This window comes from Tachypleus tridentatus, chromosome 8 (genome assembly GCF_004210375.1).
Source record: "Tachypleus tridentatus isolate NWPU-2018 chromosome 8, ASM421037v1, whole genome shotgun sequence".
Lineage (NCBI taxonomy): Eukaryota > Metazoa > Arthropoda > Merostomata > Xiphosura > Limulidae > Tachypleus > Tachypleus tridentatus.
This window is the reverse complement of record NC_134832.1, coordinates 123571249-123588739: the sequence shown is the minus strand read 5'-3', so window position 1 is coordinate 123588739 and position 17491 is coordinate 123571249. Positions and strand designations below refer to the sequence as shown.

Sequence of the window (17491 nt, the reverse complement as noted above, 5' to 3'; positions counted from 1 at the left end):
GTGAACAGAGGTTAATTCTAATAGTGTATCTCCCACTGTGTAGTTTTTCTGCAATCGCCCAAAAACCCAGAGCATTTTATATCCCATTTTTATAACCTGTACCTTGGGGATATTTTACGTAAAGACGTTGTATATAGTCTGCAACAGTCTGCTTTCCTTAAAATTATGCATATTGTATTTGATTCAGATTCTAAAACATATTGAAAAACATTAAGCTTAAAGTAAGTTGCATAACAGTATATTTAATATGTATGACTAACATAATTTGTCCTAAAAGGAGGAGAGGAAATTTCTTGTAAACTAACTGTATACCAATATTGATTTTGGTATTTAAAAAAAAGAAATAGGTATATTATTTAAACATGTATTTGATTTCCTTTTTCATTCACTTTTAATGCACGAGTACTTTAATGTTGAGTCATACGTTACGTTTATTATTTATGCTGTATAGCTTCTGTATCCAAGTTTGCCTTACAACCATGTAGTTATCATTACTTAGAGCCAGCAAGAGGAACAGGAAGTGTTATGCAAAGTCTGTGGAAAGCATGTTTACCTGATGGACAAAATTATGGCTGTAAAAAGTGCTTTTCATAAATCCTGCTTTCGTTGCAAGGAGTGTGGAAAATCACTCAAGTAAATCACTGTTTTTTATTATTGTTACTAAAGCAGCTATTTGAATGAAAAGCTTGGTGTGGATGTTATATTAAAGCTTTATATTCAGATGCTAAGTTAACATTTGTTTACACTTAACATTTAAGATTTTAGTTGCTGTAAACTTTTTCATTGTAGTATTGTAATTTTAAAGGTTCTTTTGGTTCTTGGTGGTAGTTAATCATTCTGAGTAATTCATGTCTGCAAAGAAATGTGTAGATGAACAACTGTTACTACAACACGAATATTTTGTTTAGAGATGTGTATAAGTTACTTCTGTCAATTGTATAAACATTTTTAAGACCATTTATTCTAATGTGCATAATTTTGTATAACAGTGTTGACACGTATTCATCTCATGGAGGAGAAATATACTGCAAACCACATCATAAACAGCTTTTTCAGCCCAAAGTCAATGTTGAAGACATATCGGGAGGTAAGAAATGTTTTAAGTGAAAGACTGTAGCTAAAGTCACTAACTAAAGCATAGCCAGCTTAAATGATCAAGGGAGATTTTAAATGTGTTTTGAAAAAGATAACATTTCTGTTATTATATTATGTAAACTAAATATTTTACATTTTAAGTTCTTCAGAATAGAAGATCTGCTTAATAGAGCACACTGGTAAGATTATTTTAATACTGTTTTTTATGTATGTGATTAACAAATATTGTGCATTATACAAAACTGATTAATTTAAAGTGTATATTTAGAATTTGATAAAAGTATGTAGTTGTAGACTATCAGAAATAGTAAATGTGGTGCATTAAATCATTTTCTGATGTCAATCTCCTGCTTTATTTTTTCAGTATATTTCATCATAATATTCATTTTTAAATAAGATTATAATAGTGTAGATTAATGCCAGATAAGTCATCTTAAGTACAAATTGTTCTTTTTTTGTTGGTAAATGTGATTATTTTAGATTTGTATTATGTTTATGGATTTAAATACTTAGTAGCAGTTCTTACTTGAAAGTTGACTAAAATGGAAAAAGCTGGATGCAGTTTTAAATTGGAATTGTTTTGTATACATAAAACTGTTTTAAAAACTTAATGAAAATAAATCATGCATGCACTTTAACCCCATAGCTCTACCAATTGGAATTAAAATACTAATATTTACTTAAGTCACAGTATGTTATTTATGATAGAATTGTAGACTTGGTGTTACACCTCACTACCATCTAAAGAAATTGACACGCAGAACAGGTGTGATTTAATGTTGTTTCTTCATTAATTAACAGTTACATTTTATTATTCTAAACAGCCTCAGGATTGTAACAGCTTAAATCTGTTTTTATTTTTTATTTTGTTGGTCTTTGAACATTGTAAAACTTTTAAGCATGCTTAACAAACATGTGCATCACTTGCAGAGCACCTAGCTCAAATTCTGGTAAACAGACTTATTTTAAGTAGTTTAGAATGCAAAATGATAGCATGCACAAGAAATACAATGTTCTGCAACTATGATAATTTAACTGGCTTTCTTTCTAACTACCTATAAGCATGTTAAAGTAGCCTTACCTCCTCCTCACCCTAAACTATAATAATTTTGAAACTGTAGGCTGAATAGTTTCAAATCTTGTTAGAACAAACTATTCTCATACAAACATCATTAAAAAGCTTTTTTATTAGTTGTAAATAATAGAAATCCCAAAACATGCATACCATCAGTCGACAGTATTATTAGACATTAGTTTTACTTATCTAACCATTGGTCTTGCATGCTCAGGTCTTTATACCCCCCATTAACCCTTAAACAGTGAGAATGTTGTAGGTAACAGCTTCAGTTGCCGATGGTTGCTATATAAGGGTTAAATGCCCTTTGCAATATCTAACTTGCAAATTCCTCCACCTTCATTAATGCACCCTCTATCCATGGTTTTTAACTGCTGGGAGATGGAGACATTCATTTGGTCTGGAATGTGTTCTCCTAGGGTTTCTGAAGTTTCTTGGGAAGAATTTGGATTCTGTTTTTTTTTTTTACTATGTAGGCTTCTCAAGAGTCTGACTTGTATCCTATTCCTTTTCTTCTATTAATCATTTGGATTTGTGAGATTGTGGGGCTTTTCCTTGTCCTCTTTTAGTCTACTTCTCCCTTGTTGGTGGAGGGAGGACTGTCTAGTTTCTCTTTTTTGGTTCAGGCTTGGTAGTATTACTCTTCTGTTGCATGACTGGAAAAGTAGACATTGTATTATTCTTGTATCCTTGCTTTGGTTTTCCATTTCCTAGTGGAAGTATATTTTTGACTGCTGACATATTGATATTCTAAGTTGGAGTTGTTGGAATGTTAGTTGGCTTTTTCTCTCACTTTGTCCTGCTATATCCTGATAAGTCCTTTCTTTCTGAGCCTCTGTCAACTAGGGAAGGAGATGTATCCATTTCTGCATTTCTTTTGGCATCTGTTTCTCACATCTGCTATCAGTTGTAATTTGACTTGTTTTGGCCTGTTAAGCCTGGAAATGTTGTGACCCACTTTACCTCTTTTGGTGGTGATTTTCTTGACTGTTTCCATTGTGATCCTTTAGTTTTCCTTACACTTCATTTCCTTAGAGGTAGATTCTCAAATACCTATTTTGTATGTTTTGGTATTTACAAATGAGGCATTTTCTAAACTGCACATCAGTAGATTCAGTACATATGTTTTTCTGCTGGACATTTGACGTATCTAGTGAAGGGCTTTTTGTGTGTCAATATTTAAGCTTCTTCTAATGTTTTTCTTTCACATTCTTTACATGCTGCTGAGGCTGGTGACTTTTGTGAGTGTTTTTAGCATCTGATGGATTATAGGTGGAGGGAGCACTTTTGTCACTATTTCTCTTCACTTACCAGGGTCCCTTACATATTGCTTTTAATGGATGCCACATTGTGGCAAGTGTTGCTCAGACAGATGCTGATCTCAGTCCAATTTCACACTAGCAACAGATTTGATTATACTTCCCACTAGTTGCAACAGGCTCTGTAGAATTGAGCTTTTTTACAAGACCACCTGGATGCTTACCAGATGGTATTTACTCTGTTATCACAGATCACCACTGATGGACTATTGTGAGTAAAGCTAAAGGGAAGTATGCTTGTCTTTGTCAATCATTGGATTGAATAAATTGAGATTGGTTTGCTTTTAAAAAATTTAGGGAACTTGATTCACTTGTTGCACTGTTTCCAAACTAGTGTTCCTCAGGACTCTCTAATGCACATTATCCCACAAATTCTATTATGGAAGTACTAATGGTACAGGTATTTTTATCATCCAGGAAAGAGTACTCACATGGTAAAGATTAAGCTACATTGTGAAAGGATGAACATATGTTTGATACTGTGAGTCTATAGAAATCTCTTGCTGGTAAATCATGAAACATTGAAGTTATGTAACTATTTGGAACCAATAATTTTGTCTCTTTAGGAATTAGGCTTATACATTTAAGACACTGGAATGGTGGACAGAGGCTTTTCTTTTAGAGTGTGTACCTCCACTTTGAGAAGAGGGTGAAGCTGCAGACCCTCCTACTGAGGTTCCTGGATGTTTTACGTAGATGCCATTTGAAGTGGCACAACCCTCTGTTGGAGCTTTACTTACAATTCTAGTTCAGATTTGACATTGTTAGTCAGTTGGGGTGTGCATGGCCTTTCTCTTTTATCAATGTTGGTTTTGTATATTGTTCATGGAAGGAGGTCCACCATCTCCTCAACTCCGAACACGAAGTGGTTCCATTCTAGGCCCTTGAATGAGCTCAGGTTACACATCCTCTCTAAAATTCCAGTAGTAAATGGAATACCCCTTGCCCACTTGGTTGGAGTGAGGATGAATGTTTATAATTCCATACTGGATGAGTTTTGTTCCATTGATTGTGTACAGTGCATACAATCCCATCATTTCATGCCTGGAGTGTTGCCTTTTAGACTTCATGCTGTTCGCCACAAGCATGAGCAAACTGAAACAGAAATTCACCTTAGAATGCTAACTATCAATTTCAATAAGCTTTAATTAGCTTAACTGTAATGAAAATTATTTTGAATATATTCAAAGTGATTTTTAGAGTATTGTTTTAAAGTAAGATTTTTCTGACCTGGTGGGGAGAAACCTAATTTTCTGAAGTATTGGGAGAAAGAGGTAAATAAAATGTTCAACTTTCTTCAATACTTATAACTGATGTAGAGAATATGGTTGTTGTTTCAGATCATATTCTATATCAGGTGAATTGTAGTAGTGGTACTCTTGCTCCTAAGGATACTTGGTTACATGTGTGCTCTTCCTTTATTTTAAAGGAATATATCAAACCAACATGAAGCTGATAGTTATTGATAATTTCTTGTCAAGTGAATAATTAATTTTTTTCCATTTCTGTATATATTTTCATCTGATATGATGAAGATGCTCAGAATTTGATTGAAACTGTGTAGTCACAGTCCATCAAGCAAGTTGTCCTTTTGGTACTTTTCTAATTTTTTATTAGATGCTGTATTTTCCAATACATTGTTATCATAATGCTTTACATGATTTTTTTTTTATTCTGTCAGCTTTGAGTACATAATTATTTGTCAGATTTAGTAGCTGATCAAAATGCATCTAACCATGTCTTGTCATCCTTAACCCTTTTGCTACAGATAGATGTGTATCTTTACTTTGGGTATGCTTATAGTTTGTATTCTTATGTGCATATTGAAATGGTTATTTGATGTATGTGTACTATCATTACAAAAAGAAAAAAAGCTTAAAGCTCTTAACAGACCAACAGTAAAAGACAAGAGGCTAAAATTGTAAATTATATTTAATTTTTATGTATCTTTTATTTATCATAAAAGTAACTAACATGCACAAATTATAAAGTTTCTAGATTAGGTTACATTTTTAAAACTTTCTTCATGAGTTATGCTCATGAATGACTTGTTAGGTCACTGAGTACAGAAAGTTGAGCTGTGTGTTTGCTGTGTAACTTACAGCTTGTATTGCATGATTTTTAGTTACTGTTCAAAGAGCAATAAAACAAAGTATGAAAGGGTGTAAAACGTTATGAAGCTTAAACTGTTTAGGGTATATATAACTAGGTCTCTGTTACTGTCGCTATTCATTCTAGAAAGAAAGAGTAATTTAGATTTACTTCATATTTGTTATGGTGGTTACAAGGTTGGTCAAAACTGACAGCCTGTTTAAGAGTTAGGTTAAAGAAAATAACACAAAATATAAAGTTTTTAAAATCTAAATGATTATCACTTGTTTTGTTAGAGGTTATGGAAATCAAATTTGTAAACAGAGAAGTATTTTCATCTGAAAATAATTTCCTTGCACTTGGACTAGTCAGCTTTCTAGTTCTGTATTTACAGGCCCCAAATATCTAATAAATATATATAAAATTATTATTTTTTTATAACAAGTTTATGATGTGTTCTGAACATTTGCCAAGCTTTATGATGATAGACGTGCTAAACTAAGTGTTTTATAGTATGGATACTTTCACAGCTATTTTATGGTTCAAAGGTTGATAAAAGTGACCATACCTGTGTTGAGATATTTAAGTTGATCTTTCCTTAAACCAAAGTTGAAGTAGTTTTGTTTTTGTGGCATTCAAGGAGCAAGAAATATCACTGATAGAAAGTCCAGAATGTGCTCTCTCCAGATATGTGATCCATATACAGGACTTATGAGCAGTGAAAGAAATGCTGGATTTTGGATTAGTTATATCATTTTATCAGCAGTGATCTCACTCAAACAAATTGGTTATCTTTTTATTTTCAAATACAGTTGTGTGTCCTTTCTTCATTGTTGTTGGTTGAAGATGTTCTTCATCTTCTGATTTAGCAAGAAGCTGCTACTATTACTATCATCTTTGTTCTTGTCAGCACCAAACCTGTGTTTAACTGATGGCCACAGTATTTTTGTAATTGAGAGATAGATTTGCATCAACAAATGTTAACAAGGTCATTGTGAATGCAATCACAGTAGCTGAACATGTTGCAAGTTGAATATCTCAAGAATCTTATACATGCAGGTAATCAAAAGAATAAGTCATTGATCATGACTTGGTGAAGAATAGGAAAGTTCCAGTCATAGTTCATAAAGTGTAGTTATTTGTTGAGATTTGTTGGGTGCTTAGTGATAAACAGATACAATAAACAGGCAAAAAAGGGTGGCCCTCTTTGTAGACTCATTACTTGGAAATTTGGAAATTGTATTTAAGTATCACCAAAACTGGATAAATCACAGATTCTTGTCTTATCCTTACTACCAAGGACCACTGGTTAAGAAATTGTGTTAATGTAATATTTTCTACGTGTTTTCACAAAACATAAATGAAGGTGTATGCTATTTGATATGTAAAATATACATGAACTTCAGATTTTTTGTTAAATAGTTATATAGTTTAGAAACTGTCAATGACATTGTGCAAAATTTAATTTTCCCTAGATGTTGGACAGATAGAAGAGAGGACTGTTGAAGACCTTGACAACATAAGATCTCGATTTGAGTCACTCCCACAGGAGGAATTTCGACCCATTTCCACAGACCATGCAGCTTCCGTAAATAGAACGGAAAGTATCCAAGCCAGGATGGCAAAGTATGTTTTATGTTTGATATTGAAAACAATTTATTTTTTCAGCCTTTTGATAATAAAACCATAAAAAATATTGTAATATAGATTAAGAATCATTATTTATTTGGGCTGGATTTTGTAGTGGTAAATAGTATGAAGTTGTAAGACCATTTAGTCTGTTTAGTTTTTACTTGTAAAAGTAGCTTGTATCCTTTCCTTTTTTTGTAATTATTTAATTTGACTTATTTGCTATTTACTGAAAATTAGTTTTTGTTTTCTGAATTTTTCCATTTATTTTGCTAGCTTCAATATATTTTTCTTGTTACTTTTAAATAGTATAACTGTTGTACTCATTTAATTTTTGGAAACTGGGTCACAACTGTAAACCAAACTTTTGGAATTTTCAGGCATATTTGTGCAGATTGACACAGTAACAGTGTCAAACATTGTCATGGGAAAAATAACTAAATATTATAGATTAGCAAGGTTTGTTAATCTCTTGCACATTACATGTGCTTTGGCATATGTTATGATGTTTATACTGTTTGTTAGTAGTTCCTACCCAAAATTCCTATTACATTTTTTTCCTAGATTCAAGTTTTTAAAATATTTGTAAGACTGAGAAGTGATGAATTTCTGTACCATTTTAACTTGCCTTTGTGTAACATGTCATTGTTATTTAGCTGTAATATACAATGTGTAGGTATCAGTCAGCTGTAGGCAAAAGTTGTCATGATGGTGATAAGTCCACATCATCAGAAGATGAAGATGATGCTGCTACCAGGGTGAAGAGTGAAGAGGTGAGATTTAGTTTTGAACAATTTTTCAAGAATAAATATATGTATCTGTATGCTGATACTGTTGTTTTAAACATTTCAATAAAACTTGATACTTTGTTTTACTAAGGTATTGAAATATGTGTTTAAACCATTAATAGTGGTGTTACATGATAAACAGAAACATTTCTGTATTCTAAATGAAATTCTAGTTATTAATGTAGAATGTGTATAAACATGTATAAACCAACATGTATCTTGATTAGAACATTTTTGCTTGTAGATTGCTTTTGGAATGTTCTGGACAATTATCATATTTAATCTCTATTGTAGACTAGTTAAATTGTTATAGGTAAATTCTTTTATATTCTTAGTCTGAGGCACAGCATGGCCAGGTGGTTAGGGCATTCAACTTGTAATCTCAGGGTCACTGGTTCAAATCCACATTGCACCAAACATACATGCCCTTTCAGCTGTGGGGGCATTATAATGTGACAGTCATTCCCACTATTTGTTGGTGAAAGAGTAGCCCAAGTTGTGGGTGGTGATGACTAGCTGCCTTTCCTCTAGTATTACAGTTAAATTTGGGATGGCTAATGCAGATAGAACTTGTGTAGCTTTGCACAAAATGCATAACAAACTATTTGTCTGAACATTCAACAACAAAAAAACTAGATAGTAGTGTTGTGTTATAGTTTAATGCAAGAACTAATAAGTAATATTGCACACACCTTAAATCTTAATTAAAATCAAGAATTGGTTGTAGTTAATATTGTGCAAGTACTGAGTTTTAAAATGGAAAAAATGCCCATCTGATTGCTTTCTGCGTTATGTTGTCATAAAAATTGTGTTCCTTACTTGAAAAGTTATCTTAAACTGATAGCCTGAAATATAACTGATTATCCTTTAACATTTTAATAAATAACATACACTAATATTAGTTAAAAACCACAGTAAATGGGAAGATAAAATCTAAGATAATTAAAGACTGGTCTTAACACATTTTGCAGCTTCATTAGTATTCCATTCTCTCCTGACAAGACAACTGGTTAACAGTGTCTATGAATCTGGAACCTCAAACTTCCTTAAGGACACAAAGTTGCCATTTGGTTAGCTTAAAGTGATCTTGGGAACTGAGCAACTTTTAATGATTCTTCTTTTTATGTAGTGATCTATTCATATAAAATTCTTGATTTCCAATTGATTTGAAAGATGCAGTCTGTCATATGAATTAAAATTGCCCATATTTGTTTTGGTTTCTCTAATAGATCTTGCCTCACATGATTAGTGTGGTATGAACATCTTGTTTTATGTATTCTGGTGTTATTTTATTTGAAGAGTTTATTTTTGATGGTGTGAAGATATCTATATGATTTCTAAAAGTATTTTTCCTTTATTTTCTCTAAGTGCTCAGTTTTTGTGTGGTACTCATTACCAGGTGGTTTCATAATACCATTGCTTGGTGTTTCCTTATCTCCATGGGACAAGGTTTTTCTTGCTCTAAAATGGCAACTTGCAATAAAATTAAAGTGCATCAGTATGGACTGTGAAAATGAGCACATAACAGGAATTTCAATATAGATTTTAAGAAACTTTCATACAACTTAGTTCAATAGCCTGTGTTAACTTGAATTTCCAAATTATTGTATAAAATGTGAAATAATCATTAAGAAATTAAGCTATCGATTGTTACATTTTATGTTTAACAGTTAAATCTTCTTTTGTAACTCTTAGCTTTGTGAATTCCATACTGGAATGCTGTTTTAAAAAACTTAGAAATGTAGGAACTTGGTCTTGTTCATTAACATGATTATTTTCCAAAATCATTTTGTCTCCTTCTGATAATGTAATGTAACCAATAGCACAGCATGCCATAAAGGTAAATAACTGGAAAAACTTCATTAACTGAAAACCTCCCTAGCATTTTTAAGTTGTGTAATAAATTAAATTTCAATTATAGATTAAAGAACTTTCCAATTTTCGAGAAACTATTGGAGCAGGAAGGTCAGAAATAATGCGAGCGGCCTATGAACGTGCTTGTAAAGAAGCCAGCAGTGGATCACCAACACGTGGCGAGACGGTTACTTTAGGTGGGGAAGTTAAGGCTGTTAATATTAAAGAAAAGTTTGAGAAAGGTGCTTTAGACCAGGAGAAAAATGAGAAACTGGAAAGAGCTCGTCGGGAGAAAGAAGAAGACTTGAGCATTGTCAATGAAACTAGTAAGTTTAAATTTGAGTTATACTAACATTTAGAGGTGATGAGTTTGTTTCACAGTATTTTCAAGGCTCACTATCAGAATCCAGTAAATATTTATAAGTTATAAAACAACAGTTGGTGTGTGAAAAATATAACTTTTATACTTTTGCAAGAAAAAAACCAGCAAAACTGTCACGTTCAAAAAGGCATGTGAACTTTTAACAGTAATAAACACTCTCATCCATTCAGGTTATTGATGATAAAAACATTGTTAATATATCATAAAGTGCAACAATTTACTGTTGCATGATGCATGACTTTTGTTCTTGGATGTAATATTATTGAAGATTACTGATAAGGAGTGGATTACAACAAAACCAGTAATTCAGCAAGATGGCAAATTCAAATGTTAGACTATTCTTACTGTTAAATATAAGAGTAGAGTAGGAATAACAAAACTGATATTTTAAACAGTATTCTGAACAATATAAAAATAATTAAGCTTATGTACACAGTTGAAGACCAAAGTGTACCATTCCAGATGGTATTGCATATTTGTGGTTAGTTATCAACTATTCATTGTACCATACATTTCTGATTTACTAATGAATCCTGGTAGAGGAGAGTGAATAACAGATACAATATATGTAGAGTAGGTAAGGGGAAAAGATGTAGATACACATGTCTAAAATTCTACAGGTTATGTAAGTGCAATTTGGAATCTGTTCAATGGACAAAAGTATTTGGATTTTGAGATGAACATCACTTTGCACTCCTTTGTCTGAGTCAACTGTTACTGATTCACAGAAATACAACTAAATGTAACACATCTGACTTTTTCTTTGGTTACAATTGAATTGTACATCTTACTAAATCACTTTTTTTTGTAGGTGTACGTAATAAATTCAGAATTAAAATCAGCATCCTTCTCTCAGTGCACATGTAGTTAGTTGATAAAGTAATTTTAATTCATCTTTTAAAAATTATCGATCTTGAATGCATGTAACTAATAATGCAAATTACAAGCATCATACATTTAAATGGCAATTCAACACCATCAGTGGTCTAGTCTTGTTTGTTTTGTATTTTCAGTGGTTGCTAATGAAAGGTTGGATTCTTTGAAATCAGTTTTACTCATTGAAGCATTCTAATGGTAGAGGAATATTCTTAAACATTTTTTACTAACATGCATAACTTTTGGTAATAAGTAAGAAACAAAACTTGTTTTCATAAGCATCATGTATGATTACAGGAATTTTACATAGTGTAAGTTATAAAGAATTTTTATAATAGTCTCCTTCATTATTACAGATAATTAAGAGTAATGGATTAATGAAAATAAACTGTCAAATCAGGTTAGTGGAAATGTCAGTATTTTCTTGTGGGAAATAGTGTAAATCAATGGAAATATGTAATTGCAGTACTGTTAAAACTTGGTAAATGGTTTGACAGTTTCACAATATTTTTGTGGTAGTAAAATGATGCAAGTAATGTTCTAAAAATATTCCCATAAACCACCTGATTTTGTATGTGGGTTAAAATTTAGATGTAACTACTAATAATGCGAATTGATTGTAGGGGACAGTGTAGCTGAAGCACGTACTCTTTTCAAGCAGTTTGATACTGTCAACACAACTACCACTCTTCCTGTACCTGGCAGGCCCTCTCATGGAGAGACGACAAAGCGCTCTCGTGAATTAGTGATTGGAGGTAACACTGCTTGTACAATAGGAGAAGTAGTTAAGTGCAGTGAGCCAGGTGCCAAAGAACAGGTGGAGCTGGAAGCAGCAGAACTTCAAGAAAGATTTAATTATTTTGAAAATTACAATAAATTGAAGTCCCAGCCAAAATATGTACCTGATGATGAAGTTCCTAGGGATCCAAAGGTGATACGTGCTTCGGATGTCCAAGAAGAAGTGATGGGAACAGATACAGCAAAACGGATGTTGGATAAGTTTAAACAGCTGGAAAACCAGGGTGCTGGATTGTCTGCTCAAAGTGTTGCAAAGCCTGTCAGGAAAATCACTCCTCCAGGGGAAACCCTCCAGATGGTAGAAAAACATGAGCCCTCACCAGAGCCTTATCATGATCCAGATATCATTCGCTGCACCTACAAGGTGGAAGATGACATGACCTGGAAAGCTGACCAAGCAAAGAGTTTAAAAGCAAAGTTTGAACACTGGGATACTGAAGTTGAAAGAGAATCTAAAGTAACAGATGAAGGTTTACCAGAGTCAGATACAACTAAAAATTTGCGAGCTAAGTTTGAAGCTATTCGAGCAGAGAGTACAAAGACAGTTGACAAGCCTCAGCCCAAAGGAAAGAAGTTTACAGTAGGTATTTGTTTTAGGCTTAAGTATAGATATATTCAAGCTTTTATATTTCAAGATTTTGTTTATTTGGTTAAACATTTCATTCATACCAATGAACCAATATGAGTTCGAAGCTATTCGAGCAGAGAGTACAAAGACAGTTGACAAGCCTCAGCCCAAAGGAAAGAAGTTTACAGTAGGTATTTGTTTTAGGCTTAAGTATAGATATATTCAAGCTTTTATATTTTAAAATTTTGTTTATTTGGTTAAACATTTCATTCATACCAATGAACCAATATGAAGTGTTTTAGTTATACATGTCAGATGTGGTTTAAATTGTATTGTTTACTTTACTTCACATTTATTCAAATCGAGGTATTGTTTGTTAGAGAAAAAACTTGGGTTTAAAAGATTTTCGTTTTCCAATACATGTTTATGTTCAATTATACAAGTTTTTTTCTTTTTCAAAAATGAACCAAAATATATCTATGTATATTTTATAACTGTTTTCATCTTTAAATAATTATAATGCAAACTAAGAGTGGGTTTGGTAGTATTTGTTGTATTTTAGAGACTGTGTGATCTGAAATATGTAACTAAATAAAATACCTTTTAGTATGGCAGACTTAAATTGCATATTTTATTTTATTGTTGAGAGAAATTTTATCCTGGAAATTGTATTTTGCAGACTTTTAATTATGAAGTAACCATCTATTTCATTCAGTAAATTAAATTTCTGGTAGGGAAGAATATTTGAAGTGATACCTAACCTTGATGGTAAACAAATGAATCTTTTTAACCAGCATGTCTGCTAATTAATAGTGATTTCATGCAACAAATATTTGAAGTTACAAACTGAAAATTGCCACCATAAGAGGCTTGTTGTTGTTGTTTGATAGTTTTACTATTAGTTCATAGTTGGAAACTGAGGTAAATAGTAATGTACAATATTCCCATCAACCACATGGGAAGGACACAAGTATATACATTTATACCACTTCTGTACCATGAAACAAGACTGGCTGATAAGGTGTCAAGAAACATGATCAAGTGATTTGTACAGTGTATATTATACTTTAACAGAAGAAATTCCTAGATAACAATAGTTTAAGAAATGAAAGGTCTAACTGTTCAACCCATATGATCTGAGAATAATGCTTTTCATTATTTAGTTGTTTAACTATTTTATCCATGTTTTACTACTGTAGATTATTTCCACAGGTGCTAACATAAAACTTTTTAAATATTTTATTAGGAACTTGGAATAAGATCTGGTGAAGATTGTGACCTTTGTGGAAAAAAACTTTATCCTATGGAAAGAATGGAAGCAAGTAGTTTTAAATTTCACAAAAACTGTTTCCGCTGTTCTCACTGTAACAGCATGCTCAGGTTAGTGTACAAGGAAACTGGAGTTTAAAAACTAAAATAATTTTAAAATATCTATAAGTTGTATAGATTTATTCAAATTTTAATATAAAGAACCATAACTTTAATACAAATTTAAAGTCTTTGTATTAAAGGAAACTTGTTCACAGAACAAAATCTTTAAAATATTTACTGTATATGGTTTAATTTTCTTTCTTATGCTTTAGAATGAATTCTAAAGTTTTTAAAATCACCAAGTTTTAATATTTTACAAGAAACAAATCAAACTTTCAGAACCATAATGCAAGATTGGTTAATGGGATATCATAATATATCAGTTATCTGTAGGGTGTATATATCATAATTTGAAAAAATAAATTCTTGGGGAATGATCATAAATCTTATTTTGGCCTCTTTCATAAGTGTTAATATAAGGCATAAGGAAAACTAAAAACAAAAGAACCTATGTCAAAAATATTTGTGTGGGAAAATGTGATTTTTACAAGTATGTTTCCTTGCTTTAAAGAAATGTTCTTTGTAAACAGTGGTCTGGTTAATTATCGCAAGTTTTTAATATGGTATCAAGTAACAAACTCAATTATAGAAGTACAAGGTGTGAAGGTGTTTTTCTTTTAGTCTAGATATTTGCCCTCAAATGCTCTTGAATTTAGCATTTGTTTCAAAATACATTTAAAACTTCATTATTTAAAAAACCTAAGTAATTTTATAAATTCCATATCTACGTTGATGGTTACTATTTTCTTCAGATATCATGTTATGTAACTAAGAAAGTTTTGAAGCAATTTTTTTCTACTGCTATTCTCACTTAATGTAACATTTATCATCCAGACTAGATAACTACACAATCAACAGTCGCAAATTCTACTGTACACCACACTTCAAGCAATTTTTTAAGTCCAAAGGAAGCTATGAAGATGGATTTATTGACAATAGTAAGAAGGAGTCTAATGAGAATGGGGATGCTTCAGATTACACAGATGGTGACACTCCTGGCGTGCATCAAGTAACTGTGAACCAGGAAGTGGCAGCCTAAAATCAGTAGATAACATAGAAACCTTCAGGTTTGAGCCACTGTTTCCCCAGAAAGCTAACAAACATTATAGCTTTAGCTTTTGTACATTATCAGCTTACCAAAACTCAAAACTGTTTTTTAAAAATTTATTTTGAAATACATTAATATTATTTAATACATCTTGGTACTTAATACTCTTTTTTTTTTTTTGAAATTCGTTTTAATCTCATCTTAAGTGCACAAGTTCTTTGATATATACTTTTAATTCCCTTTTGGGAGTTCATGCAAATATAATATAAATGAACAGAAACCTGTGGGACACAGGAAAGCAAATAATCAAGAGACTTGTGGAATGCTATAAAACATTAACAAACGATTACTATTATTTAGAGAATTAATTTAAATAAATTAAGATAATACTGCCCTTTCCAATGATTTAAAAATAGATCTTAAATAGTTTTTCTTACTATGTTCTATGAGGCATACGTAAAAAAGCTGGTGTCAACCAATAAATGGTTTTATCCTGATTTAGCTTATTCAGTACATATATAAGAATGTAACAATTTGAGAACAATTTTCCAAATATGTAAGATTAAAAAGATTTTCTGAAGTAGATTTAACTACAAAGTGGAATACTTGTGTAGTTTAAATTAAACACCAGGAAAAACACTATTGAATACAGGCTGCATATTTCTCTGTTTTTAAAATAACATCAGTATCCTGTGAATGAATTTGAACACATGTTTTAAACCATTCAAAGAATTTTCTAAATTAATTCATGTTTAATGTGTGAGGTATTTGTAATTCACCTTTTCCAGTGTAAAATAACAAAGCAAAAAATTCCAGAAACAAAGGGAACAATTTTATTATCTATATTTTCACAGTACATGACCTATATAAGTTAGTATTTTAATTTTATGTGAGATTTGATTTGCATAACTTAATGTAGGTTTAATGTATATATTTATGTATATCTTTATCATTAGTAATTTTTGGCTGAAATAATGTATCAAGTTTTAAGTTCTTTTGAAATATTACTTGCATTTTGTGTTTGTTACGATAAATGTGCCAATTTTGTGATAATTATTTCCATTCAGTTTCTGAACCATTCCTATTGGTTTTTACAACAGAAACTGGAAAAAAATTCTTAATTAATATTGTTACTTTTTGTTGAGTTAAATTTATAAAGAAGGAACCAGTTAAAATCTGGTCTTCATACGCTTGTTTTATTACAGTTACTGTTAAATAACTTGGATGCAAAACATTTGATTTTTATTTGGGAGGAGGGTGCACTTATTTTGAGGCACTATGTTCAATATCAAATTTAATATACATTTCCTGAATAATTTGTACATGAACTTAAAAAAGCCAAAAATGATATTTTAAGATCTAAAGTGATGTAGTTTTTCAAACGTGGAATAAGTTAATTCAGTCAGGTTTACTAGTAATCAGTGTATGTGGAAATGAACCTGCAAGTTTTGAATAATGTATTTTACTGTTTGGAAGTTTTAATTATAAGACTTCTTAATATTGCAAAGTCTGTTTGTACAAAGTTTAGATAAAAGATCAAAGTGTACCATGGTGCTTGCTTTTTAAATTAATTGTTCACTTTTTATCAGTTATTTAAACTAAATAAACGATTTTTTTTTTGCCTTGGGATTATGGTTGGGATGTCGTTATTAAATAAATTTAAATTCAAGCCTGTGTGGAACTGGTTTTCAGTGAGGAAAAAAAAAACTGTTGTCTTACTTTGATTGGTATCTGTCAGTTATTTTAAAACATTTAGTGTAGAAACTTTTTTTGTGATTAAAATTTATAAAAGTGAATCGCTTTGCATTTATGAAGATGTATGTCAATGTATAATAAAGCAAGAATAAAGGCTTCATCTTTTTTTTTTTTTAAGTTCTCTGTGTTTGTTGGTGTGTGTAATTGTAATAACTTTCTATACCAAATGATAGAAAGGTTTTTCTTATATTTGAATGTACTGTCACATTAGGAAAAAAAGGTTATACTATAAATACTTGCTTTCCTACACTACTCTTTTTTTCTCTAAACATTGACATCAATTTCAATAAGGTGAAGATAGTGAAAATAAACATACGTGTTGAAATTACAATTCACTAAGACAGAATTCTGGTTGCTTAATATGATTATCGTGTGAAATAAAAGTTCAGAAAATAATTGCTTGAAGTGTATTACTTTAAAACAGCAATGTATGTAAAGTCAAAGAACATTAAATGTGTGATATTTCATGTAAAGTGTTTCATATATGAGTATGAATACGCTTAGCGATCCGCATTTCAATGTGTAAGAAAGATGAGAAATGTTGCATTTGAACTATGAGAGCACCATCATAACTGTTGATGAAGTGTCACGACCTCAGGACTACCACTGACCAAAATTTATATTAGCTTGAAATCAGAGAAATTGTATAGTTGAAGCTTTTCTTTGGTAAAAAGAGTTGGCGGTGGGTGGTGATGACTAGCTGCCTTTTATGTAGTCTTACACTGCTAAATTAGGGATGGCTAGCGCAAATTATCCTTCTTAGGCTACTTTTTTACCATCGAATAGTGGGATTGACTGTAACATCATAAAGCCCTCACGGCTGAATAAGCGAACATGTTTGG

At 31.4% G+C, this 17491-nt stretch overlaps 1 protein-coding gene across 1 annotated transcript in view; it reads left to right on the top strand.

Annotated features, from left to right (window-relative positions):
• Nucleotides 1-16766, top strand: part of LOC143223391 (uncharacterized) — a 59251-nt gene extending 42485 nt beyond the window's left edge. The window contains exons 9-16 of the mRNA XM_076451325.1: nucleotides 500-633; nucleotides 990-1087; nucleotides 7056-7206; nucleotides 7886-7982; nucleotides 9919-10177; nucleotides 11733-12487; nucleotides 13722-13855; nucleotides 14681-16766. Coding sequence (XP_076307440.1) covers nucleotides 500-633; nucleotides 990-1087; nucleotides 7056-7206; nucleotides 7886-7982; nucleotides 9919-10177; nucleotides 11733-12487; nucleotides 13722-13855; nucleotides 14681-14885 — 1833 coding nt within the window. The 3' untranslated portion in view covers nucleotides 14886-16766. The remainder of the gene's footprint in view (nucleotides 1-499; nucleotides 634-989; nucleotides 1088-7055; nucleotides 7207-7885; nucleotides 7983-9918; nucleotides 10178-11732; nucleotides 12488-13721; nucleotides 13856-14680) is intronic.
• Nucleotides 16767-17491: the final 725 nt, after the last annotated feature.